Source organism: Cavia porcellus, unplaced genomic scaffold (genome assembly GCF_034190915.1).
Source record: "Cavia porcellus strain 051 isolate PalLab524CR breed Dunkin Hartley unplaced genomic scaffold, mCavPor4.1 scaffold_17, whole genome shotgun sequence".
In the NCBI taxonomy this organism is placed as follows: domain Eukaryota; kingdom Metazoa; phylum Chordata; class Mammalia; order Rodentia; family Caviidae; genus Cavia; species Cavia porcellus.
The window spans coordinates 46,815,362-46,842,672 of record NW_026947500.1 but is presented as its reverse complement, the minus strand read 5'-3'; the positions used below and the strand labels follow the sequence as shown (position 1 = coordinate 46,842,672).

General features: G+C 35.4%; 1 protein-coding gene across 1 annotated transcript in view; it reads right to left on the bottom strand.

Annotated features, from left to right (window-relative positions):
• Nucleotides 1–27,311, bottom strand: part of LOC100716890 (vomeronasal type-2 receptor 116-like) — a 135,213-nt gene that overhangs the window by 3,346 nt on the left and 104,556 nt on the right. The window contains exons 3-7 of the mRNA XM_023562653.2: nt 24,776–24,992; nt 11,372–11,660; nt 10,193–10,990; nt 9,343–9,570; nt 8,817–8,940 (exon numbers count right to left, since the gene is read on the bottom strand). Of these exons, the coding sequence (XP_023418421.2) occupies nt 8,817–8,940; nt 9,343–9,570; nt 10,193–10,990; nt 11,372–11,660; nt 24,776–24,992 (1,656 nt within the window). The remainder of the gene's footprint in view (nt 1–8,816; nt 8,941–9,342; nt 9,571–10,192; nt 10,991–11,371; nt 11,661–24,775; nt 24,993–27,311) is intronic.

Here is a 27,311-nt window from a genome sequence, read left to right as displayed (position 1 = left end):
CAGAAAGATAAAGATGCAACAGCAGAAAGATAACATGTCAACAGTAAACCACCATATAACAGTCATAACCATTAATGTAAATGGTCTCAATGCACCAATCAAAGAAACATACTGGCACAATGGATAAAGAAACAAAATCCAACCATATGCTGTTTACAGGAAATCCATCTAACCCAGAAGTATACTCACAGACTGAAAGTCAAAGGATGGAAAACAATACTTCATGTAACAGGAATCCACAAAAGAGCAGCAGGAGTAGCCATTCTGTTTGCAGCCAACATGCATTTTAAACCAACAATGATCAAAAAGGGCAAAGACTTTCACTACATACTCTTTAGGGGAAACTTCCAAGAAGAAGAGATAACTATCTTAAATATATATGCACCAAATTCCAGCACACTCAGTTATATCAAAAAACTATTAACAGAAATGAAAAATCAAATTATCAGTAACACAATTGTAACAGGAGACCTTAACAAACCATTGACAACAAGGGACAGATCAACCAGACAGAAAATGAGCAAAGAAATAATAGAACTGAATCACACCTGTGAACAAATGGACTTCATAGACATATACAGAATGTTCCACCCAACAACATCAGAATACACATTCTTCTCAGCAGTACATGGATCATTTTCTAAAATAGACCATATATTAGCTCACAGAACATATTTAAACAAGTGCAAAAGAGCTGAAATCATCCCTTGCATGTTATCGAATCATAGCGCTCTGAAATTAGAAATTAATGATAAAAGATACTGCAAAAATCCCACAAACACATGGAAACTGAATAACACACTCTTGAGTAATCAATGGGTCACAGAAGAAATTAAAGAAGAAATTAAACAATACCTAAAAGAAAATGAAAATGCAGATACAACTTACCGGATTCTGTGGGATGCAATGAAAGCCGTCCTGAGAGGAAAATTTATTGCACTGAGTTCCCACATCAGGAAAACAGAACGAATACAAATAAATAACTTGATGCTACACCTCAAACAGCTAGAAAAAGAAGAGCAAGTCAAGCCGAAAGCCAAAAGAAGAGAGGAAATTATAAAAATCAGAGCAGAAATCAATGCAATAGAGACTAAGAAAACAATCCAAAGAATCAACAAATCAAAGAGTTGGTTCTTTGAAAGAATAAATAAAATCGATAAACCCCTAGCCAACCTTATTAAAAAAAGGGAAGAAAAAGCTCAAATTCATGCAATAAGAAATGAAAAAGGAGAAATCACTACAGACCCAATAGAAATACACAAGATCATCAACACCTACTTCGAAAACCTCTACTCTCAAAAGCTTGATAACACAGAAGAAATAGACAGATTCTTAGAAGCATATGAAGTGCCAAAGCTAGATCAAGAGGATGTAAAACTGTTGAATAACCCAATCTCTGTTACTGAAATTGAAAATGTAATTAAGTCCTTACCCACCAAGAAGAGCCCAGGCCCAGATGGATTCACTGCAGAATTCTACAAGAAATACAAAGAAGACCTAATGCCGACACTCCTCAAACTATTCAATGAAATTGAAAGGGAAGCAATCCTTCCTAAGTCATTCCTGGAAGCAAATATTCCTCTAGTACCAAAACCTGAGAAAGACCCACCTAAAAAAGAGAACTATAGACCGATCTCCCTAATGAGCACAGATGCAAAAATCCTCAATAAAATATTGGCAAATAGGATCCAGCAAATCATCAAGAAGATTATACACCATGACCAAGTGGGATTCATCCCAGGAATGCAAGGATGATTCAACATACGCAAATCAATAAATGTAATCCACCATATCAATAAAGCCAAAAATAAGAATCACATGATCATTTCTATAGATGCAGAAAAAGCCTTCGATAAAGTCCAACCTTTATTCATGATAAAAACTCTACAGAAAATTGGAATACATGGTCTTTACCTCAATATAATAAAGGCCATTTATGACAAACCAACAGCCAGCATCATACTAAATGGCCAAAAATTGAAAGCCTTTACTTTAAAATCAGGCACAAGGCAAAGATGTCCTTTATCACCACTCCTATTTAATATAGTACTGGAAGTACTAGCCAGAGCAATTAGGCAAGAAAGAGAAATAAAAGGGGTAAAGATAGGAAAAGAAGAAGTTAAGTTGTCATTGTTTGCAGATGACATGATACTCTACATAGAAGACCCCTAAGCTCCATTGAAAGACTCTTAGATATAATAAATAAATACAGTAATGTGGCTGGATACAAAAGCAATACTCAGAAATCAATAGCATTCCTATATTCAAACAACAAAATCACAGAGAGGGAAATAAGAGAAACTGGAATATTCACATTAGTAAGCAAAAAAATGAAATATTTAGGAATTACTCTTATGAAAGAAGTGAAAGACTTATACAGTGAAAACTATAATACACTGAAAAAGGAAATTGAAGATGATCTCAGAAAATGGAAAGACATCTCTTGCTCATGGATAGGAAGAACAAACATTGTGAAGATGGCCATTCTCCCAAAACTGTTATACAAATTCAATGCAATCCCAATAGAAATACCATCAACATACCTTATAGATCTAGAGAAATCACTCCTAAATTTCATCTGGAACCAGAAGAGACCTAGAATCGCAAAGGCAATTCTAAGCAGCAAAGACAAAGCAGGAGGCATCACAATCCCTGACTTGAAATTATACTACAAAGCAACAGTATTAAAATCAACATGGTATTGGAATCAAAACAGAGCCGAAGATCAATGGCATAGATTAGAAGATACAACCACAACTACAAACACACTCAACCACCTTATCTTTGATAAAGGAGCCAAGCAGGTTCACTGGAAGAACGACAGTCTCTTTAATAAATGGTGCTGGAAAAACTGGCTCTCCATTTGCCAAAAACTAAAGCTAGACCCATGTCTATCACCATGTACTAAATTAAAATCTAAATGGGTCAAAGATCTGAATATTAAAACAGAAACACTAAATCTATTGGAAGACAAATTGGGTAGAAACCTTGGAGACATAGGAGTAGGTAGAGAATTCATGAACAGGACTCAAACCGCACGGGAAATACATCCCAGAATCAATAACTGGGACCACTTCTTATTAAAAAGTTTCTGCATGTCAAAAGAAATCTCCACCATAGTGAAAAGAAAACCCACAAACTGGGAAAAGATTTTAGTGAACTCTCTCTCAGACAAGGGCCTCTTGTCTAAAACATATAGAGAATTAAAAAAACTCAGACCTCCAAAATTCAAAGATCCAATCCAAAAATGGGCATCTGAGATGAATACGCAATTCTCAGATGAAGAAATGCAAATGGCAAATAAATATATGAAAACATGCTCATCATCATTGGTCATTAGAGAAATGCAAATTAAAACCACACTGAGATACCATCTCATTCCTGAAAGAATGGCCAGGATCAAGAAAACCAACAACAAAAAATGCTGGAGAGGCTGTGGGGAAAAAGGAACTCTCCTGCACTGTTGGTGGGAGTGTAGACTGGTACAGCCTTTGTGGAGGTCTGTCTGGAGGTTTCTCAAAAAGTTGGGTTTGAAAATCCCATTTATTCCAGCTGTTCCACTTCTAGGCATATTCCCAGAAGAACTGAAAGCATCATAACACAGTGATTTATGTGCACCTATGTTTATAGCAGCACAATTTGTAATCGCCAGATCTTGGAAACAACCCAAGTGTCCATCAACTGAGGAATGGATAAAAAAGTTGTGGTATTTCTATACAATGGAGTATTATTCAGCTATAAAGAAGGATCACATTGAGATATTTATCAATAAATGGGCCCAGCTTGAGACCATACTCATAAGTGAAATAAATCAATCTCGCATGTATGAATACCGAATAGTTTCCCTAATGTAAATAATGATCCAAATATATAAAAATATGTGGTAATCATGATTCCCCATTAGGTGGCCTTGTAGCCTTATAAAATTTTCACTTATTAATTAGAAAGGCTTTATTCTGGGCTTCTTGATATGGAAATATTTGAAGCTATAGTATATGAAGTTTTATCCAAATATTTCAAGGAAAAAGACAGACACTATGGTAACTACTATTCTTTAAAAAAATTATTTAGTTATTTCTTATGTTTATTTTAATTAAGGGAAAAATTTTAAAAATTAGCATATATAATAGTAACTCTTTTCGATTTCCTTTTAACTTGTTTTGAAGTCCTGTAATACTCCCACGATCTTGTTTTGACTGATTAGACTCTGTTCCATTCTGTATGATAGTATCAAGTTTGAGGATATAGGCAACTACTTTGAAGGCAATAAGATTCACTAAGATGCCCATTCTGGTTTGAGTATTGTCTTCTTTGGAAGTCCTGTTATGTTTACAATGCCTAAGTTTTATTGGTCTTGTTCTCTACTGTTTTGTCCAACTTTATAATATCTAATGAGATAGACAAGTCATTTTAAGGAAACAAGAGACAACGTTGATAACCATTGATAATAACCTTGTACTCTGTTCTACATCATGTGCTATGTCTATCCTTGGTTTTGACTAACAGCTTTGTTTTGCCATATTTGACTTTATTCTCTCCCCCCAAAAAAGTAATAAGAACTAAGGAGTAATAAAATCCAAAATGTGTAAATTTTGATGTGAAAAAGAGAGGGAGGAAAAAAAAGAGCTCTAACGGATATAACAGCAAGTGTGTTTAGGGATGTTAAATAGCTGACTATATTAATGTTTTTGGATCACTGAACACAGCTGTTTGCAGTCTCTCTGTTTGAATGTCTTCTTTGTATTCTTTGATACTGTGATTTGAGCAACTATTTCCAAGATGATAATATGTAATCTATTAACAGGTGATTTCTTACTGTTTTTTTTGTAGTTCTGTATTATGTGTAACCTTACATTGCTTTGTTTTGTTTTGTGTCTTTCTCTTTTTTCCTCTTAAATAAAAAAAAATTGTGGTATTTTTATACAATGGAGTACTACTCAGCTATAAAGAAGAATCACATTGAGGTACTTATCAACAAATGGGTGCAGCTTGAAAGCATACTCGTAAGTGAAATACATCAAACTTGCATGTGTGAATACCGAATAGTTTCCCTAGTTTAAGAAATGATTCAAATATATAAAAGTATGTGGTAATCATGATCCCCTATTAAGTGGTCTTGAAGCCTTATGAAGTTTTCACTTATTAATTGGAATGGCTTTATTTTGGGCTGCTTGATATTATTGCCTGTGATGAAATGAACAGCTATTTTGAAGAAAACAAGACATCATAATAGCTAGTGCTGATTTAATATCATCTTGTTTTGAAGCCCCACCAGCCTATGTCTTTTCTGTCTCCATTGGTTTTTTCATGTTCTATCTTGCTGGATTTTCTTATATGTGATAGTATAAACAAAAATTGGTATAGGCAAATAGATAATATTGAAACCATTGTTTGTTTTCTGTTAGGTGGTTCTAAATATCCTACAATGCTTTCATCCACTTGAATGGTTTTACACTGTCTTGATATGTTTGACGCTATAGTATACAAAGTTATATTCAAATATTTCAAGGAAAAAGACACTATGGTAACTACTATTAAGTCGGGTTATTTGGTGGAGAAGCACTAGGTTGCTGAAACTGTCATGCTTTGATCTGTATTGTTATGATGTCATGTCCTCATTTATCTCCATATCTCTCTTATTCATTAAAAAACTATTTAGTTAAAAAAAGAAAGCTATATTCTTATAATGAACATTGTTGAGAGTATTCCATGAGTAATTATTTTTCTGGTCATAAATCATTAGCTGTCTATGATCAAAGAGGCCATATGGAAAACTTGTGTCTCATTCTTGCTTCATATTTGAGCCACAAAATATGGTGTTAACTTTGGATACTGTAAATACTTATGGAAGCAAAAATGTTTTCACCATTTAATTTAGTAAAAATAATTATTTTTAATATTTGTAAATTATGAAAAGATATTCATGTGTATTATGTTTTTATCACTTCATTAGTCTTGTTATTATTTAGCTTCCTAACAACGTAAATCATGTTTCTGAGTAGAAATTTCTTCAGGACAGGTATTTTGTTTTCAGGGCCATTGTTTTCAGGCAATAAAAACTTTCAGCCTTCTATGTATAATGAATTATAATATACATTTCCTTTCCATTAAAGAAATTTGTGTAATCAGCATTACTGTGCCCTTGAGTGCTTATTAAATGCATGAATGAAACTTACCATGATCACTTTGGGAGATTATGAAACTATAAGCTCAATTTTGTTACTAGACCTCACACTGAGTGTAGTGTTCATTTTAGGACAGCTTTGCTATTTTCCTGTGAATTTGAAGGTTGCAAGTACATTTTAGATATTGACATGCAATTCTTCATGTAGTATTGCCACATGAATTTTTTCCTTTGAATTTGTACAAGGGATCAATTGCTTTGTAGTTATGCTTTACTATTGTAATTTTTGCCTTTTCTTGATCAAACATCTCAAAGCTTATTAATAGTTTTTATCAGAATTCAATATATCTGTGTTATATGTTTAATGTAGGTATTCATTCTATTAAAATTATTTTGTCATTGTATTTATTTCTTTGTATTTATTTGACTCTTAGCTTGTGTTTCATACATTCAGAATCAGAATTTCAGCTTTTCTTTATTCAAATATGTATAAATAGCACATAAGTATATATCAGTTATATTTTGTTTCTAAACACAGATTTACCTTCAATTCACAAGGTTTGCCAAGTAATATTTTAAATAGAAGATATTCAAGCATTTCTGTTTTAATACCTTCTATAAAGCAAATGTTGCTAAAATATGTATTTGTTCAACCAGAAGCATTGAGTCCCTGAGTTTTTTGATGCATTTTTCTGTGTGTGCACATGAGCACATATGTGCCATATCCCAATCTGAAGAGATGTACACAAACTAACTATATGATATCCTAGGTAATCAATTTTATTGCATTTAAAGTCTAATACAAAATTAATCCAAGTACATTATGAGTTGAAGTATATAACAGCAACAGAAATAATTTTTAAAAATGCAGTAGATAGGTATTTTCGCCATTTGAGGATTTATTACTACAAATTTAATTATTTTCAAAGTGATAATTGTGGTACTCAAAAATCTTCAATATTGGTTTGTTTCATCTTTTCTCACAATGCTGCAATACTGACCCCATATGCACTACTTTTTAAAAAATTAAATTGAATCTCATTGATGCACTCCACCTAATGAGATAAGAGATCAAGGGCGGGACCTGCAAGCTGAAGAGACTTGTGAACCACAGGTGCAGGCAGCAGCTCCTAGGCTGATAGGAGAGCAAGCTGAGCCTGGCACCTGATGCAAATCTCATAACAAACTCCAGTGGTTCACTTTACCAACTATTGAGGAAGCACAGAAAAAAATGCAGCAACTGAATTTGTGATGCTACTCTCACATCTGTGGAGGTGTTCGCTCTTCAGACAGGAAACATCTTGTCTTTTTTCTATCAAAAGACCTTTATCTATTTGAGCACCTCTTTTATGTTTCTTTTGTTTTTCTTATTATATCTGCCCCAAAGAAACAGAAACCTTTCACACCCACCCGTGGTTGAGAAAAAAATTCATTGAATAGGACAATAAGAACCAGAAAAACTGGTTCTCTCTCCTGATAACACCACCATACAAATTGGAAATTTTCCATTTTTGCCACTTCATTTAATCAACAAGTTTGATCTCACCATTCATTCGTCTGATACAGTGTTGGTGCTCAAGCCACTGGGAAATGTTTTATGATCCCCTATTCAGAGCTACAGATATGATTATGAACTGAGTTATATTAATTGTGTACATACAATTCTTGTAAATCTGTGAAACCAACAAAACTTATGGTATTATAAAACTGGTATTTGAAAACTATGTCTAATGCTATCATTTAAAAATCATTACAGAGAATAATTCCCATGTTTTCTATCAAAACCCTCCTTCTTAATTAGCACACACTTATTACTCAGTTTTAATCACTCTTTCAGTCTAATCTGAAAGATGCCTTTTGTGAGTCCTTTTATGAGCTCTGATCAAATATTCAGTGAGCCCTGTTGCCCTGTTTTTCCATATAAAAGAGATGTTTAAAAATATGGTGGATCCTCAAATACCTCATTCGCTAGATTGACTCCAGTGCCACTTCTGTCTCTTTCTCAAAGTCGAATGACTACATTTCCCCCAAAATAAAACATATTCAGGACATTGCCATGGTGAGAGCCAGTGTCCTGCAGAAGATGATGCGTTTTTGGTCCCTGCTCAGTGGCTATTTCACAAATGTAATCAAAGTGAGGGGACACTGATTGGGGCTGTAACCTTCAGTCTCTAGAAGGTCTTATGTTCAGGGAAACATGGGATTTAGAAAATTAATCATTTGAAATCACTGCAGAACACCAAGGAAGACACAACAGCACAAGTAAAGGAGGATTTCCGGTACTGCTTGTACGGGGGCCAAGAACGATGGAATAAGCACATGGACAAGAAGAAGAGTGTTATGAGGGCATTCGTGCAGTGTGAGTCCTAGAGTCATAAATATTTAAAAACATAAACACTATGGATTTACACTATTACAGTCCCAAATGTTGTCTCCCCAATATTCTGTAACTTCCAAGAGATTATGGCTAAAACCCTACAACCTGAGTTGATACTGTACCGTGAGTTGCTGTGATCCAAAGACATGCCTATCTATACCCGCAATACATGCTTTGCAACAAAACGGGTGTTGGATTTAAATTGATAAATTAAGCAAGAAAGAATATTGCCTTTCTTTTTTATTTTACAGTTTTTTTGACATTTCTTGGTTGGTGGGAGAATGGTGGAGAATAGTTCATTTTTTTTATTCTTACCTGTACCATTGGCAATCTCATTCTCTAGGCAAGGAGTGCAAACAAAACAACACACAGGCTTTCCCTCCTGCAAGGATTTCCTGAATCCAGGGTGACAGCTCTCACTGCATGAAGAATGGGGAAGCTGGAGAAATTCAGATTTGTGTTGATAACATCCAAGTATTTAACTGAATCCTTAATAACCACAGCAATGAACTTAAAGTGTGTGAATACATTAATTTGAATATTTGTTTGATGAATTTCTTTAATGTTGAAAACATGAATATTCATTTAAAAATAGTTAAGCTATTGGGTTTTATGTCATTAATACAAAAGTGGACAAGGGCCATATATATTGCTCAGCAGCACAGATCCTGCCTGACCAGTGTAAGGTCGTGAGTATGAACTCTGGCACAAAAAGGAGAAAACCACAAATTCTGAACATTAAATATGAATGGTAACATTTCACATGTGTCCATCATTGACAAACAAAAATGAACTATATTTTACTTATTTTGTTACCGTGAAGGATGTTTAGGTCCCGTACCTCTGTAATTTCTGTGGCCCATTCTATTAAATCTTCAGATATAGCCAAATACTGTCCAAATTGTGAATGAGAGAAAAACTCTCCTACTTTGACCCTAAGTCTAAGACCTTCTGGAAAATTCCACAGGTTGACAATGTTGTAGTTTGCATCCACTTTTCTTGTCAAGTCTAAATTTACTTGCTCTCCAGCAGGACTGGTAAATTGGATGCTTTTCATAAAAGGGTGCAGCTGAAAGAGACACATAATGCTATGAAAAAAATGGATTCCAATTTCAAAATGCAAAATGTGAATGTGGGAAAGTCTTTATTCATCACTTCATATTTAGACTTTAAAATAGTCACCAGGTAAACCGGTGTGTGAAATGCAAAAATACCACAATATTCCTAAATGATAGCTTTGAGACATAATATTCTTACCAGGTCCATCTAAATAGATGGTGTACAAAGATATCAAACATTTCCAAGCCCACTTTCTCTCAATACAGCATCTGCCTTCATAATTAGGTTATAAATACTCAAGAATTTGTACAATTAAAATGTGTAAAAATGATAATCTATTTAGTACCACTTCTAACACTATTTTAGTAAAAAAGTTTAAATAGATTATACTTTTAAAAACTGTACAATAAAGGTTAAATTTTATTGAAAATGTCATGGAAGAACACTGACATCTTTTTTTTAAAAAAGGAGTGCTGTTTATTCATTTGCAGCTCAAAATTTACCTCAACAATGAAAGCAGTGCATAATCTCTTGAATTTTTGAAACAAGATTTTGCCTGCTTGCTTAGCACTTGTAAAACCCTTAAAAATGACTGTGATAATTGGACCTGCTATCCAATAGCAATACATTACCTGCCAAGGGTAAAACATCCCTTCATCTTCCATTGGGGGCATTTGAATTTGTTGAATAAACATCTCCTGCAGGGCATAGGCCACTGCATACACAGCGTTGTATATGTCGTAGCTCCAGTCACTCATGACTGGGTCAAAAATATTCTCAGGAAGCCAAGCCAGAGAGGCATTCGGTGTACAGTTCTTCAGGGAACAGTCGAATTCAGACAGTGAGCAATGGAAATTCTGGAACCAAAACAGACTGAGAAAAGTGTCTTCTGGATATTTGGATGGGGTGGCTTTCTGGATAAAGTCCTTAAAACCAGAAATCTTCTCATGGTTGTGTGAAAAAATCAGAAGACCATGGAATGTATCAAGAATGAAGTTTCTCCCAGCCACATCAGCATGCCATTGTGAATTTGTCACCCAGACTTTCCAAGTCACTGAATGCAACTGTATATAGTGGTTTACATGATTTAGACTGTCTGTATCATAATAAATGATAACCACATTTACTGGTGACTCTTCCTGGGCTATGATACTTTTCTCTATTTGATAGAAATAGGATGCATAAGAACTTGAGATCATTTTCACAAATGCTATGCAGACTCTGCTTTTCTCTGCCTCTCCTCTGATATCTGAGACAAATTGCAAGCCTTTATGACCTTCGGCAACGATTATTCCCACCCAGGTCCAGCTGAAATGAAGCATCAAGGAGACCATGCCATGAACCAGAGATGTGTCCTTTGATGCCACCTGATAGACAGATGGTAACTGGCCATTGTCATTGAACATAGGATTAAAAGAGCCAAAGGAAACCTAAAAGCAGAAAGAAAATTGGAAGACATTTGATGAGAGTTGATGTCAACCAGTCTTGGTACTGAAGACTTTTAAGTGACTAGAAGGAACTTTATAAGGAAATGTACATTCTTTTCTTCTGTGGTATCCCCTAAGATCCTTATTTTTTAAAACAAGTGAAGTGACCCAGAGATCCAGGAAAGTTCTTTGCTTTCATCTCTCCGTCCTTACTGCTGGAGACAGTCAGGGGTAGCCTGAAAATCTCAGCATATGATTACTCACTGACACTATACAATGTGAGTGATTCTCAAGCTCAGTTCTTCCATTCACCTTCCTTAAGAACCTGAGAAACAAGAGAATTATGATATGATTTTATCAAGTTTGTCACACACACACCCTCACCTGTGGAAACTTGTAAAGTTCCAGCAATGGTCCTATTTGAGCAGAAGTTGCCCACGATGTTCCTGTTAGTAAGGCTACAGACTTACTCTCTTTTCCACAGGTATAATTGGGCATTTCATTTTGCCCTGTGTGCAAAATGAAGAAACTCTCCAATAACCTCCAATAAGAGGGAAGTAAATTATGAAACTCATATCCCAGAGATATATTCGGTAAAAGATGAGGATTCCTGTTGATCTCTTCTATGGCAAAAATGAAAGAGAGAGCAGTCTGGTAGTTGAGGGGCATAATCCTGTTGGGAGAAGACAGAAGTAGTTAGGAAAAGACTTAACCTATGATTGCATTCCAATGCAGTTCAACATCATTTTTGAGTTGAAAGTTTGCTCCTTCCCCCAATTCATATTCTTAGACCCTAAAGCTGAATGTGATGGTCAGAGAAAATTTATTTTAGAGAGATAACTGCTGTTGAAATTAGTTTATGTGCATGAAGTTTTCCTGGCTGAGTTTTTACACCCTTACTGTACAACAGAGAGAACCTATTACCTACTGCTGTCCTTTGAGGATGTATTAATACAACTTCAATGCATATGACAGCCATGAGAGACTCCTTAACTGCTTAGGCGAACAACTGCAACATAAAAGTACATTTTCTTTTATATATGGAGTTGATGGTACATTTATATGCATGCATGTGAGATAAAACAGTTTTCTATGTGAAGAAGAACACCCAGGATTTATAACCGATTTCTGGAAGAGGTGGTACGTATAAGGCCTTAATAATGAAGCAAGTAAAAACTTACATTGTGGGAAGCTCTTTCTAGTTACTGTATTTATAGAGAATAAATGATTTCTTTATGAAACATAAGTGGGAAAATTTGAAAAGGACATTGCACTTGGGGTGGATTTTGTAAATATTTTGTTGTATGAAGCACTAGTAAAATGCCACATAATAATATATCAGCAAGAGCATGATATTACAGAACTGTGATTAACATGGAGTTGAAATACCAATGAGAAGGCACAGTAGCACTGGCAAAGTGTCTTAGGCATAGAGAGCTATGATATGCATGAGGAGTTTATGGTTAACAAGAACCTGGTTCTGCCACCACTGAAGTTCAGAACATTCATTTCATCTTCAGAGCTTCTAAAGAGGAAGACTCCTCAAAAGACATAGACATTTGATGAATGGAGCAGAAAACAAAATGAAGAAGATAAACTGACAACTAATGACAGAAAAAGAGCTCAACAGAAATGAGGCAAAGAAGATTGGATCATAGGAACAGCTATTTTGGAGAAAATGACGTCTTAATAGGTAATACTGATTTAGTATCATCTTGTTTTGAAGTCTCTTCAAGCTTTTGTTCTTCTGTCTCCATTGGTCTAAACAGATTGTATCTTATTGGATTTTATTATGTATGATAATATAAGCAAAAACTTTTAAAGACAAGGAGATTATACAGAAACCATTGTTCATTTTCTGTTAGTTGATTCTAAATACCCTGTAGTGCTGTCATTTTCTTAAATGGTTTTACATTGCTTTGATATATTTGATGCTACAGTATACAAAGTTATACTCAAAGATTTCAAGGAAAGAGACAATATGGTAACTACTTTTATGTCAGGATTATCTTGTCGTGAAACACTATTCTGATAAATGGTTATGTTTTGATCTGCGCTGTTTTGCTGTTATGCCCTCTTTTATCTCAATCTCCACTTCATTATTTACTTTTTTATTTTTGTCCTTTTAATTAAGGGAAAAATAAATAAAAAATAGCAGGATATATTATAGTAACCCACTTTGACTTTCCATTATCTTGATTTAAAGCCCTGTATTACTCTCACCATCTTGTTTTTGACTGATGTCCCCCTATTCTGTTTTGCTTGATAGTACCAGGTTCGAAAGTTTAGGCAACAGCTGTGAAGATAGTGAGACTCATTATGACGCCCATTCTCATTGACTATTATCTACTTTTGAAGACCTATAATGTCTCCAATGTTTTGGTTTTGTAAGTTTTGTTCTTTTACTGTTTTGTTCAATTTTATTATAACTGTTGATATAGGCAATTCTATTAGAGATAGCGGGAGGCATTATGGTAACCATTGTTGATCACCTCGTATTATGCTTTTACATTATCTATTATGTCCACCCTTTTGATTTGATTGACTCTGTTCTGTTATATCACATTTGGTTCTACTCCCTTCCAAAAAAGTAGTAAGAACTGTGGGAGCAATAAAACCCAAAATGTGTAATTGTCATTGTACAAAAGAGAGGAAAAGAATGTGCTCTACATGATATAACTGCATGTATATTTAAGTGTATAAGATAGATAATGATATTACTGAGTTTTGTTGGATCATTGAACAGAACTGTTTACAGTCTCACTGTTGGAATGTCCACTTTACAAGCTTTAATTTTGTGACTTGAACAATTATTTCTAAGATGACAATATGTAATCCATTAACTAGTGATTTCCTACTGTTTATTTTTTTCTGTGAATCTGTATAACTTGTACCCTTTCTATGGTTTTTTTCTCCTTAAATAAAATTTTAAAAAAAGACATAGACATTTTCAAGGAGAATGAGACTGACTCCAGCAAAAACACTTAGAAAAACTAAGAAACCTAAAGTGGTATGGTTTTAACTTTATTATCCATTTTCACTTCAAAAATATAAATTTAGATTTTTTTGTACTGTGGATCCAACTTATGCCCTCACACTTGCCAGGTAGGCACTGATGCCACTGAGTAAATCCCTGGCTCATGTAAGTTAATTTTAATGCAAAAAATTCTCTCAGCAGCTGTGTTGATCTCTTGTGCCCCTTATTTTCTGTCTTCTCTTGAGATCTTATCAATCCGTCGCCTATTACCACATGGCCCCTATGTTCTTCACATTTTTCAGTGTCCTCTAAACAGAGTCTCCAGTAAATTACAGTTTTGCCTTTTTATTTCCATTACTGTACAGGTTTTTTGTGTGATTTACATGATCACCTGCTTCTTTACAGACTCCAAGTCATACCAATGTCTTACTTCTGTGAATCATCTAACAGTTGTTTAATTCATTTATAGTTCTTTGCTTTTTTAAAAAAAATCTTTAATTTCATGATTACTAATTTCTAATTTGTATTCTAGATCTGGTATTCTGTGATCACTTTGGTTGATCATGTGTATATTTTCAATAGGATTTTACTCTCCTAGATACCTCTTTCTGTTTCATGGATTCCATTTTTGCCCACACTAGGTACTCATTGTTTGAATCACTTTTCTAAGCTCCTTTAGAGATTTATTTACTTATTTATATGAGAATAACATCAAAAAAACAAAACAGAATAAAGGTAATCTGAACAGAACAATGAAAGTAATACCGGACTGCAAAACAAAATCAAAGATGGGTACCATAATGTCTCTTGTGATCTTCAAAATGCCTGTCCATACCATCAAACATAATAGAATCAAACAAAACAAGACCTATTGAAAGAAAAAATGAAAGCATTACAGGGCTTCAAAACAAGACAATAGCAAATCAGCAATGGCTAGCATAATACATTCAGTTATCTTCCAAACAGCTGCCCATACCATCAGACAGAGTAAAATCAAAGAGAATAATACAGAATTAAACCACACTTAACAAAACTATCAAAACAATACAGAAATTCAAAGCAAGATAACAGGAAGTTAACAGTGGTTACTATTTTCCCTTTTTAGATGTTTCCTGCCCATCACTTTCATACTCTCTGCTGTACATTTTGGATCCTACTATTTCAGTTTTTTATGCTAGGACATAATAAAATGTTTACTCATATGAGTTCACCCATAAACATGATCTCAGGTTGCATCCATTTAACTACAAGAGCCTTGTGACTATTCTTCTTTATAGCTAAGTAGCTTTCTATTGTATGAAAATATTACGTTATATCTTTTATATCCATTCTGTGTTTTATGGGCAAGCTACCCTTGTTTTTCTGGTTTCCTGTTGCATGGAACACTGTTTTCTCCCCTTCAGTTTTAAGTCTGTGAACTTCTGTTTGAGTTAAATGCGTTTCTTGAATGGATCATATTGATGGATCTTGTTTCTTGGTCAACTCTTTCTGTATTTCTTTTTATTGGTGAATTGAGGCAGTGTACATTAATGGTCACAACCAGAATGGATTGTCTCATCTCTGCCATCCTATTCTCCTGCTGTTGGACCCCCAGTTTTCCCCTTCATTCAATTACTTGTCCTGTTTGATCATCCCCCTCTGCTCTTCCTGCAATGGTGGTCATTTTTATCTCTCTAGAATATCTTTCAGTGCTCTTTGTAGGGTTGGTTGCATGGTAACAAATTCCTTCAGTTGTTCTTTACAATGGAAGTATGTTATTTTTCCATCAATTTTGAAATATAGTTTTGCAGGGCACATCAATCTGAGTTGGAAGATGTTTTTTTTTTTTCAGGATTTGAGACACTTCATTCCAAGCTCTTCTTGACTTAAGGGTTTATGTTGACATGTCTGCCATGATTCTGACTGGTTTTCCTTTATAGGGGAAACATTTCTGTTCTCTTTAATACTCTATTCTATTTTTGTACTGATATTAATATTCTATTCTTTAATATTCTATTTTTGTACTGAACTTCTGGGACTTTGATTATTATACGTCTGAGTGTAGATTTATTTTTGCAGTGGTATATTGGAGTGCTACATGCCTCATTGATCTGCCTGTGAGTTCCTTTTCTCATGCTTGGGAAATTCCTTGCAACTACTTGTACGTCATTTGTGTGATTTATATGATTTGTGTTGCCTGCTGCTTTTTTGGGTGAACCTATCATTCTTAGAGTATCTTTCTTTTCATATTCTTATAGTGATAGCATTGTTATTTCCTAGTTCCTTGTTATTTTCAAGGTATCTTTTCTTTCATGGTCACTAGCTGCAATCTTTTCCTCAAGTGTGAATGTTTATCTTGCATCCCTTTCATGCAGTTTTGTCAACTTTTCATAGAGTTTTCATTTTCCTGCATATCTCTTTGACTGTCTTGCACACATTGAAATTTCTTCATATATTGGCCATTCAAGGTTTCCATTACATTCTTATGCTCTTCTTTTTTATTTATTTCTTCTTTCAGTATGTTCTTTCATTATATTTGTGATTTCTTTTCATGAAATATTTCCAATTTTGTTACTTTTGTAAACTCATGAAATTGTTTCTTTACTGAAGTTGCTATCATCTTGAAGATTTCAGGTGTATGAATTCCATTTTTTCCCAAGTCTCTGTCTCCCAGACTGGTCCTTGTGGGATGGAAGTTTGGGATGTTCTTTTGCTCCCTCATCTTCTTTTTCTCACGTCATCCCTGGGTGGACTTCTGGGAGAACTTGGCAGATAGATAACAACAGCTATGGAGGCTTTCTGAAATAGCCAGCTTAGATTCCAGGAATGCAGCAGTGTGGGAAGTCCTAAGCATGGGGAGAAATATCCTGCTGCCCCAAGAATGAACTAAGCTGAGAGAAACGAACTGGAAGTGCAATCCCAGTGCAACAACTGGAACAGCTAATGTCTCAGTGCAAAAGCTGGAACCTGCACCTCTGGAAACCATGGCTTGAGTTTTCTGTTGCCACTGCTGCATCTGGATCAGCACAGCAATGATAGAGACACGGAAGCTCTGAGAGTGGGAATTGGTGAACTGAATTGAGAGCAGTGCTGTTGGGGAGCCCTGCATCGACCTGCAGTGAGTGGGAGGAATGGGGACCCTTCCATAGATTAGGAGGCACCAACAGAGGACATTCTAGGATGTGGCAGACTAGCTGGAACAGCATGCTGCAGTGACTTCAGGAACGTACTCCCCTCTCAAGTGGGATTGGTGGAGAGCGCTTGACCGGGGTGATGACAATAAGACCCAGTAGGCTAGCCCAAAAGAGGTCCCTGTGCCGGGCAGTGCACCCTAATGTAGTGAAGCCTTCAGCAAGTTGACTGACCTGGAGGGGCAGGCCAAGCAGAGGCTGCCCAGTCTGTGTCTCCCTAGTACACGGCAGTGGGCAGGAACACCTAGCCAGCATGATTGAAACAAACTGTAATCAACAAAGAAAGAAACGGGGCCTCCTATATATTCTTGTATGGGAGGAACAAACTATGGAAAGAGGGAGCAACAAGAAATGCTCGTCAGACCCCAATAGTGAGAACACTGATCCAGGAAAGGTAAATTTAAAGGAGAATGAGGACAGAAAATATGCAATATCAGGCACGGCACCAATAGACATAAGCAATATCTCCAGGACCTCTTGGATGAGTTCAAAAGTGAAGTATTTAACCAAGTAAAGCAAGATTTAAGTAGAATAGGTAAAGAAATGCTAAGCACCTCCCAAGAAAAATCAGAAGGTGGAATGGAAGAACAGAAAAAATGGGGAGAATTGTTTGATGGAGAAAATAGAGAAAACATAGAATACATTAAGCAGGTTACAAGAGATTATCAGGAAACTAAAAACTCTATTGAAAGCTAGCATAACAGCTTGAAAGAAACTAAGGACTGATTATCTGAACTGGAGGACAGATTTGTAATGTGGGAACACGGAAGGAAAACTTCTTAGAAATAACAAGGAAACAAGCACTAACAATACAAAGGCTAAAAGATGATAAGAGGATCTATAACTTAAGAATTAAGAATGTAAAGGAAGAAGCAAGGATACAAACAAATGAACTACAAAGGCTTTTAACAGAAATAATCAAGGAGAACTTCCCTAATATGGGAAAAGTTAAACATACTCAGATCTATCAGGCATACAGAACCTCAGCCACCTACAAGCCAAACAGAACTACACCCAGGCATATAATAATCACAATTCCAGAAATCCAATATAAGAACAGAATATTGAAAGCCGTCAGAGACAAGAAACAAGTCACTTACAAAGGGACTTGTAGACCCATCAGAATTACAGCAGACTTCTCAGCACAAACCATCAAATCATGCAGAGCATGGAGTGAAATAATTCAAGCTTTGAAACACAATAACTCCCAGCCAAGATTGATATGTCCTGCACAACTGCCCCTAGAAATTAATGGAGAAACAAGGTGCTTCCAGGATAAAGAGGAACTAGGGGAATTTGCAACCACTAATTCTACTGTACAGAGAATACTGCAGGACATTCTAAATGACAAAAATACCAAGATTCCAGAAACAATGGCAGAGAGACCACAATGAATGGAGCAGAAAGCAAAATGAAGAGGACAAACTGACAAATTTGACAACTTTTTCTTAATGAAAGAAAAAGAACTCAACAGAAATGAGGCAGGTAAGGTTGGATGTTAGGAACAGCTATTTTGGAGAAAACAAGACATCATAATAGCTAGTGCTGATTTAACATCATCTTTTTTTTGAAGTCCCATCAAGCTTTTGTTCTTCTGTCTCCATCAGTCTTAACATGTTGTGTCTTGTTGGATTTTATTATATGTGATAATATAAACCAAAACTTTTATAGACAAGGAGATAATACAGAGACCATTGTTCATTTTCTGTAAGTCAGGTCTAAATATCCCATAATACTGTCAATTGCTTGAATGGTTTTACATTGTCTTGATATGTTTGATGCTACAGTATATGAAGTTATACTCAAAGATTTCAAGGAAAGAAACATTATGGTAATTACTTTTATGCCAGGACATCCTGTGATGAAACACTAATTTGCTTAAATGGTTATGTTCTGATGGGTGCTGCTTTGTTGTTATGCCCTCTTTTATATCAATCTCTTTTTTTAATTGTTTAGTTTTTATTTTTGTCTTTTTAATTAAGGGAAAAATAAATAAAAATAGCAGTATATATTATAGTAACCCACTTTGATTTCCTATTAACTGGATTTGAAACCCTATATTGCTCTCACCATCTTGTTTTGACTGATTTTACTCTATTCTGTTTTGCTCTATAGTACCAAGTTCGAGAGTATAGGCAACAACTGTGAAGACAATAAGATTCACTATAATGCCCATTCTGGTTTGACTATTATCTTCTATTCAAGTCCTGTAATGTATCCAATGCCTTGGTTTTATTGTTTTTTTTCTTTACTGTTTTGTTCAATTTTATTGTAACTGACGATATAGGCAATTCTTTTTAAGATAGCAAGATGCATTATGGTAACCATTGTTGATCATCTTGTATTCTGTTTTTATGTTATGTACTATGTCCATCCTTTTGATTTGACTGACTCTGTTTTGTTATGTCACATTTGGTTTTATTCTCTTCAAAAAAGTAATGAGCTGTGTGAATAACAAAACCCAAAATGTGTAATTGTCATTGTAAAAAAGAGAGGAAAAGAAAGTACTCTAAAGGATATAACTGCATGTATATTTAAGCGTATAAGATAGATAATCATATTACTGAGTTTTTGTTGGATCATTGAAAAGAACTGTTTGCAGTCTCATTGTTTGAATACCCACCTTATATGATTTAATTTTGTAACTTGAATAACTATTTCTAAGATAACAATATGTAATCTATTAACTAGTGATTTCTTTTTCTTTATTGTTTTGAAATTCTGTATAGCTTGTACCCTTTTTCTGTTCTTTTTCTACTTAAATAAAATTTTTAAAAAAGAAAAAACTAGAAATTTCTCTGGGTTTCTCAAAAGAAATCTGGCTTCCAGGAACTTGCCATGTTGGCTGCCCTTCTGCAGTGCAGGGAAATTGGCCTAATCCAGGTTCCTAGTGAGGCAGTGGGTGTGAGGTCAACCTAAACAGACCTGTGTGGTTGCACTTACATTTCACCAATGGCCATGGCTACATGGTGATGTGTCTGCTTTATTTGTTAGCCTGTGTGGCTACATGGGGTCTCTTCTGATGCTTGCAGTTGCACAGAGGCATTTTTGTGTGGTTCTCTGAGGCCATGTGGGTCCAGTGGCCCACAGGCACATGGGGTATATCTGAATGTTTCTCCTTGCCAATGTTAGTTACTTGAGGGAAGTAAGTTTCCAGATTGCAGCATACACAGGGATTGTGGTTGTTTCTCCCTACTTAGACTGGTTATTCAGGGGAAGCAAGCCTTCTGATGCAGCATTCAGTCTGGCTGATTCTCCCTAACCTCACTGGCTACCAAAGAATCAAGCCCTTTGAAGGCAGCAGGCATGCAGGGGCATAACTGTTTCTCTCTGCCTATGCTGGTTACTGAGGAAAGTAAACCTTCCTTCTGATGGGGAAAGGTGTGCAGGTAAATAATTGCCTTGTCAAGGCAGGTCATCTACCTGTATGTGCTCTAGAATCATTAACTATATCTTTTATTATGGTAAACATCTCTTCAGTTATCTGAGAAATTATTTCTAATTTGTTTTTCTCTGAAACCTCATACATCTGCTTTGTTACTGCTACTGTTGCCATTTCAATGAGGCCAGTTGGGATATCTTTTTATTTTTTTTTCTGTCTTTTCCTTAGTACCGTGGTTTGAACTTATGATCACACACTTGCAAGGCAGGCGCTTGTGCCACTGAGCTAAATCCCCAGCCCCTGGGATATCTTTTATATTGTTCCATCACATTCTCACCTGGGTTTTCCTTTAATGATCTGGAAGTCTGGGGTTGCATCTTACTCCTGTTCTTCTAATTTATATATTCCTAAGCTTAATTTTTCCATTTATGTGGTAAATTGCTTATTGTAGACAAACTTATTGCCGGTTATTGAGAACCACCAGAAAACGACTTCTTTTAAGAGACGTCTTCTACGTGCAGTTGACTTTTGGATTTTCAGTCTCTTGAAGGATCCTTTCCTGTCAATTTATTTGGGGTGAAAAGGCACTGTATATTTGCCCTATCCTATTTAGATCCTTTAGCATTGGCCTACAGTATTGTTTATGACTCTCAAAAGTCACAGTTTTGATATACAAAAGATAACAACCAAGTAGAATAATTATGTAACCTCAATAATATACTGCCATCAAACACAACTCAGTAAAAGACAAAGAGTGGTAACTATAAAATCGACATCTTTAATCATATGAACGATTGTATTTACATAACAAAATTTAAAACAAATCACCAAAGTATACATAGTAATAGTATAGTATGGTAATTTTACGCTCAGTGGATAAAATATGAAATGAGTTGGGAAAAATACATAAATAAAAAATAAGAAAATTAGTGTAAGCAAGTCTAAAGTACAAAGGAAGATTACACAATCTTTGAGAAATGCAATAAAGTACTCGGGAGCAAGCAAAAAAGGAAGAAACAGAAACAAGAGTAGAAAAATAACAACAACAAAACTAGAAACAATTTTCACATTCATATAAAAAGAATAATAGTACATCTGGGGAAAAATATGAGCAACAACAGGAAAAAAATGTGCACTTCTGGGCATGTCTCTGCTGTCACTGATATATAGACAAAGGTGGCAAATAGAGCCCAAATCTAAGTAAATTTATCCCAGCAAGCCAGGAGTACACATACAGTGGGGTGGCTGATGGTCTTTTGAGTTAATTTAAAATTAATAAGGCTACTATAGGTTTCTTCCAACTGTGACTATCTTGACAATGTTTTTGTAATTATCGCCTTACCTTGTTACTGAATTATTTCTATTTAGTTTGGTTTACATATTTTTTATAAAAAAAGTTAATAACTTGTACTTTTCCACCAAATTACACCACGTGTATTCAAGTAAGAAATGTATTATATATGCAGTTTTGTGATAATTTAATACACTTCTTTTAAACACAGTATATCTTGCTATTTTCATATTATTTTGACCTTATTTTCTTTATTGTATATTCATGTGTACCTGTTTTTGTTATTCTACTGAATTCTCCTTAAGTAAATTGCATTCATTCTCTCTCTCTGTCTCTCTGTCTCTCTGTTTCTCTCTCTGTCTCTCTCTGTCTCTCCCTCTCTCTCTCGGGCACCAGGGATCAAACTTATGACCTCACACTTGGCAGGCAAGCACTCATGCTGCTAGGCTAAATACCCATCAACTGCATCCTTCATCTTCATGTTGTCATGTATAAGTCAACTAAATACCTGCTAAACTACATATATTTTCTCATCAGCTTAAGTATTCATTGGTATGGACAAGTCAAATGAGCAAGCAATTCTCAGAAAAAAGAGAAGACATGGCCGTTGAATGGCACATGAAAATCTGTTCACTGGGCAACAGAAAAATGCAAATTGAAACAACACTAACTTTCCATCTTAATCTAGAAAAAGCAGTCATCAAAAAAAAGTAAAAAATGTTGGATTGGCTGTGATGAATAACTAACCCTCATTTTGCTATGTAAGGAAAATACATTGTGAAGAATAGTTTTAAAAATTTAGATATATCATGTATGATTAATTTCTCTCAATTTATTGAAAAGCAGTTTCTGTGTTAACATCTGGTTTCTTCTTTGTAAGAGAAAAGCTTCATTTGAAGTAAATATTGGGGAGATAATGATACACAGTGTATCCCTTATTGAGACTCTCATTTTATTTTATTGTTAGTTTTTCATAATGTAATTTAATTATATTTTGCTATGTAACGTTTTTGTATAGACAAATACATAAATTTTATATGTGTACTTTTTGTCTTCCACAGTTTTTCCTGTTCTTCTTACCTTAGGAGACATTTAAATATTCCAGGGTAGCTCTAAAGTTGTTATTTTTCCCTAGATAATCAGTGAATCATGGCATAAAAAGCTTGTGAAATTTAAAGGGTGTTCTTTACAGATACTGTACAGTGTGCATGGGTTTGGGAAAGTTCAGTTAGCACACAGAGATTGCCTGAGCCATGAGAGTAAGCATAAGAGAAAAGAAGTAGCAAAAAGCCTTTCCTGTGATTTCTGGGAGAAAAATAAACTCTCTCCAACACGTTTGAAATATCCCAAAATCTAGTCATCACACTTTGAATCTCACAGGTTGCTTTTCCTTTACTGTCCTCAGATTTTGTCTGATTACCATGGGCTTCCTCCTGCTGGAATCCTTTCAGAGTGGTTTAGCCAGATCCATCCTGACTGCACACTATCTCTCAGCAGTGCTGCATCCTGACTGCTTCTGGTATTTCAGCAATAAACCCCCATTACATATGCAAGGCTTAGAAACCACCCCACAACCCTCTTATGAAAGGCTAACTCTGATTGCAGTGATCAGGACACTGCCTTTCATTACCTGACTATATAAAAATTTATTCCCATTTTCAAGAAATGCCATTAGTAAGCTTTTTCCTGGAACCGATTTCAGGAAATTCAGACCAGATAATCCCGACTAACTGACCCAATAGACTTAAAGTCCTGCAACTAGACAGTAAAAATAATAAACAGAAATCATCAATATCAAAAGTTTTACATTAAATGGATTGATCAATAGCATTCAAAAAATTGTGAAAACTGTGGGGAGAATCGTTAGGTTGTAGTGGAACATAATTTCTCTCATAGTCATGTGAGAGCCTGAAGTTAGAAGGTGGGTTCCACCAAGAAAATGACGACAAACCTTGACAACATAATGAATCCTTTCATCAAAAGTATATAAACATCAGAGAAGTGTCTAACTAGAAAAATTTAGAAATAATGTTTTACATTTGACAAGGAATATGTGATAGGAAGTAGCACCTTCTGTGGCAGGAAGATGCTGTGATTTCCACCCACGCCATCCCTGCTGGAAACATGGGCAACTACTGAGAACAACAATAATGATCAAAGACATGAGCAGTCGTGTAGTGGTACTTTCTTTTCTCCAAGAGCATAAGTAACTTTCTGGGATTTTCTGACTCTGTAAAATGCTTTTTTTTAAATGATAACTTCAGCATAGGAACTCATGCAGTAATACCTGAACACAGAAAATGTGTACATGAATAAGAAACAAATTAGGTGATTAAAAATCATAGAAAAATTCCCTCTCTATCTAGCTTGATGTGCACCTCCAGGAGGCATGCAGTATGAAAGTGTGATATTGAGAGTATTAGAAAACATTCAGATATCCACAGCGAGAATCTTCCAAAACAATGAGGTTTTTTTTTTGCAAGTGTGCGGTTGGGAGTTTGATCCCTGGTACTGATAAAAAGGAAAAAGACAAAAAATTTATTCATAAACAAGAAAATATATAAGACATTGGAATTTATGAACCTGAGAGTTTACTTTATCTGCATTGTATTGCATTGGGTACAATGGTCTGGATTGAATTTGTAATGAGTATCACTTTACAGCTGCATTGCCAGGCCGAGTAAGGTGCTGCACACATAAGACAATATGATTGAAGATGGTGTCTCCCTTAGGTTCTAATACTGGAAGAGCAACACGAACACCAAGAAATTATTATTCTTCTTTCCAACTTGCTAAAATGAAAATGGAAACACAAAATGGTAAAGTAAACTACGAACTGTTCATCAGAGGTGTGTGTGGGAAAGACAGGTTAAGGAGGCAGACACTGTGATATAACCATGGTTCAACATCTAGGCATTGTTCCTTATGATAATGAAAAGGAAAAAGAGTAATAGAATAATGCACTTACTGCAGGATAATGAATTCCTTGATGGGCTTTATATCCATGGTGCCAGTGAATTCTGCACCGGTGCAGAGTGAAAAGAAGCCGCCAATCACCACATCTCCATCCTTGTGCACGCTGGTGCTCTTCCTGCGAAGGCAGTAGCCATTGCCCCAAGTGCACACCAAGGGTAGCAGCTGCAGGAGAAGGCAGGTGATACTCAAAGGCAGCATCTTCTGAGCCTCTATAATAATGAAGTCAGAGTGCAGTTGGAAATTCCAGTGTCACCCTGGTAAATATGAAATATATGTATGTAAGTACATATGAATATAAGTATCTATGTGAGTTTTTAAACTAAACTGGAGTGTATGCATTTAATACTCCTGATTTCTTTCAGCCAAGCCTCCTTCATATCTCTGGAGGAACTTTCCATCATTTTGCCCTGAAGCTCTGCATCTGTGATCTGGTGTCCAGGTGAAACTTGCAAAATGTCTAAAGATCTGCTTTTCCACCTCCAGCCATGAAGATTTCAACCAAGAACACTTATAAGATCCCAAGGGTCTCTTTTTCTTCCAATTTTCTTCCACACTTATATCAACAGGTTCTTTACTCAGAGATCTTTACTCAGAGATCACTTGGGATGATCCAGAAGGCTTGCACCTGTGGGCTCAATGTAATGTGTTTCTGAAATGTTCTGGAGCGTTCATCCTCATGAAGAATATGCACTAGTCTTTCATATATTCCCTATGACAGTCCCGTACAGCCAGGGATCATTTCAGTTACACCATATTCTTCATAGTTCCCATGCTTGTCTGAGCACTAGTTTTATGTGCCAACATAAATCTCCAAGCCACAAACCTTTCCTATTACCTGAGGAACCAGTAATTGCACTGAATCTATAGATACCTCAAGATCAATACACAATGATAATACATTAATGAAGTGTACATTGCAGCTTCTTCCTAATATTTTTAATTCTTTACATTGTGCTAAGTCCTTGGCTTAGTATAATGTGATGATTCATTTCTGTAACTGCAACAAATGCCACTCCAACATTTATGTTTATAAAACAATCAGGGGTTTTATATTTCATAAAAGCCTTACTTACACACATGACTATAAGAATTCTACCTATTCTCTCTTGCAGCAGGGTTAGTGCTTTTAGTTTAATGTTTAGATCAAAGTTTCATTTTGATTTTAGTTTAATACTGATAGACATGTGTCTAGCTTTAGTTTTTGGCATGTGGAAAGCCAGTGTTTACAGCATCATTTCTTAAAGAGTTTTTATTGATTTCACTGAAAATATTTGGCCTCTTTATCAAGCCCAAGTGTGTTTGACATTGTTTCTGCATCTCCCAAACTATTTCATTGACACTTAGGTGTGTTATGTTTGCCAGTGCCATGCTATTTTCAAAATAGTGGCTCTGTAGTATGATTTTAAGTCAGGGATTGTGATGGACCCTGCCTTGTCTTTTTTTTGGTCTGGAATTGTGTCTTGTTTTCTAGATCTCTCCTGGTACCAAATGAAGGCTATGAATGTTTTCTCTAGTTATGTGAAGCATGCTAGTGGTGCTTTCATGGGATTGAATTAAAACTGTATAAAAATTTTGTAAATTATGCTATACCAAAACACCTGCAGAGGCTTCACATTTCCATCTGGCAACATGGCACTTGAGTGCAATAGAAAGATAAAGACAATATTCTGCAGTTTAGGAGGTCTGGGATGCTCCAGTGCTCTCTGTGGAAAAAAGAATCATGGCTTCAAGAGCTCATAGCTTTTATTGCTGTCAATAAGGGAGGTGAGTGGGGGGCATGGTACAGTACAACAGAAAAATCTTTTCAGACATTGATCATCAGGACAAACAGAACACCACTCATCAGGCAGAGAGGCTCTCCATTTATCAATGAAATGGATAGCTTGATGGATGGAAGGCTGGCCCATTTATGGCAGGAGAGTATATTATTTAAGAGTCATATATCCTCATCTGTGATGTTACCACCTGTCTCAGTGCTGTAATCTCACAGGCTCTTACTCAAGTCCCCATTCCAGCCACAAGTGCAGGGAGGAGACAGTTCTCACCTGCGTGCTGCAATGAGGCATGTTGATGTTTTAGACAAAAAATTTGTTTATTTATCTATTTATTTAAAGAGAAAAAGAAAAATCAACAACTAACAGACAATCAAATAACAACAACAATAAAAGCAAATTGACAAAAAAAGTGAAATAGGATTTTAAAGCAAAGTGATAGGAATGTAGCAATGGTTGTTATATTGTGTATTGTTATCTTCAAAATAGTTTCTCAGGTTACCAGATGCAGGTATGCAAGATTTATCAAACAATATAATTTCACTTTGATCAGTCTGTTTCTCTTTTACAGAATCTAGTGGAAAATTCAGATCATATTTAGTCTTTCAGTTTTTTACACTAGTGAGACAAAATGGTGTTTACACATGCAAGTCTGATTGACTTTACTTATGAGAATATTTTCTAGTTGTGCCCATTTATAAATAACTTTGACTTTATATTTTTTACATCTGAATAGTATTACATTGTATAAAGATG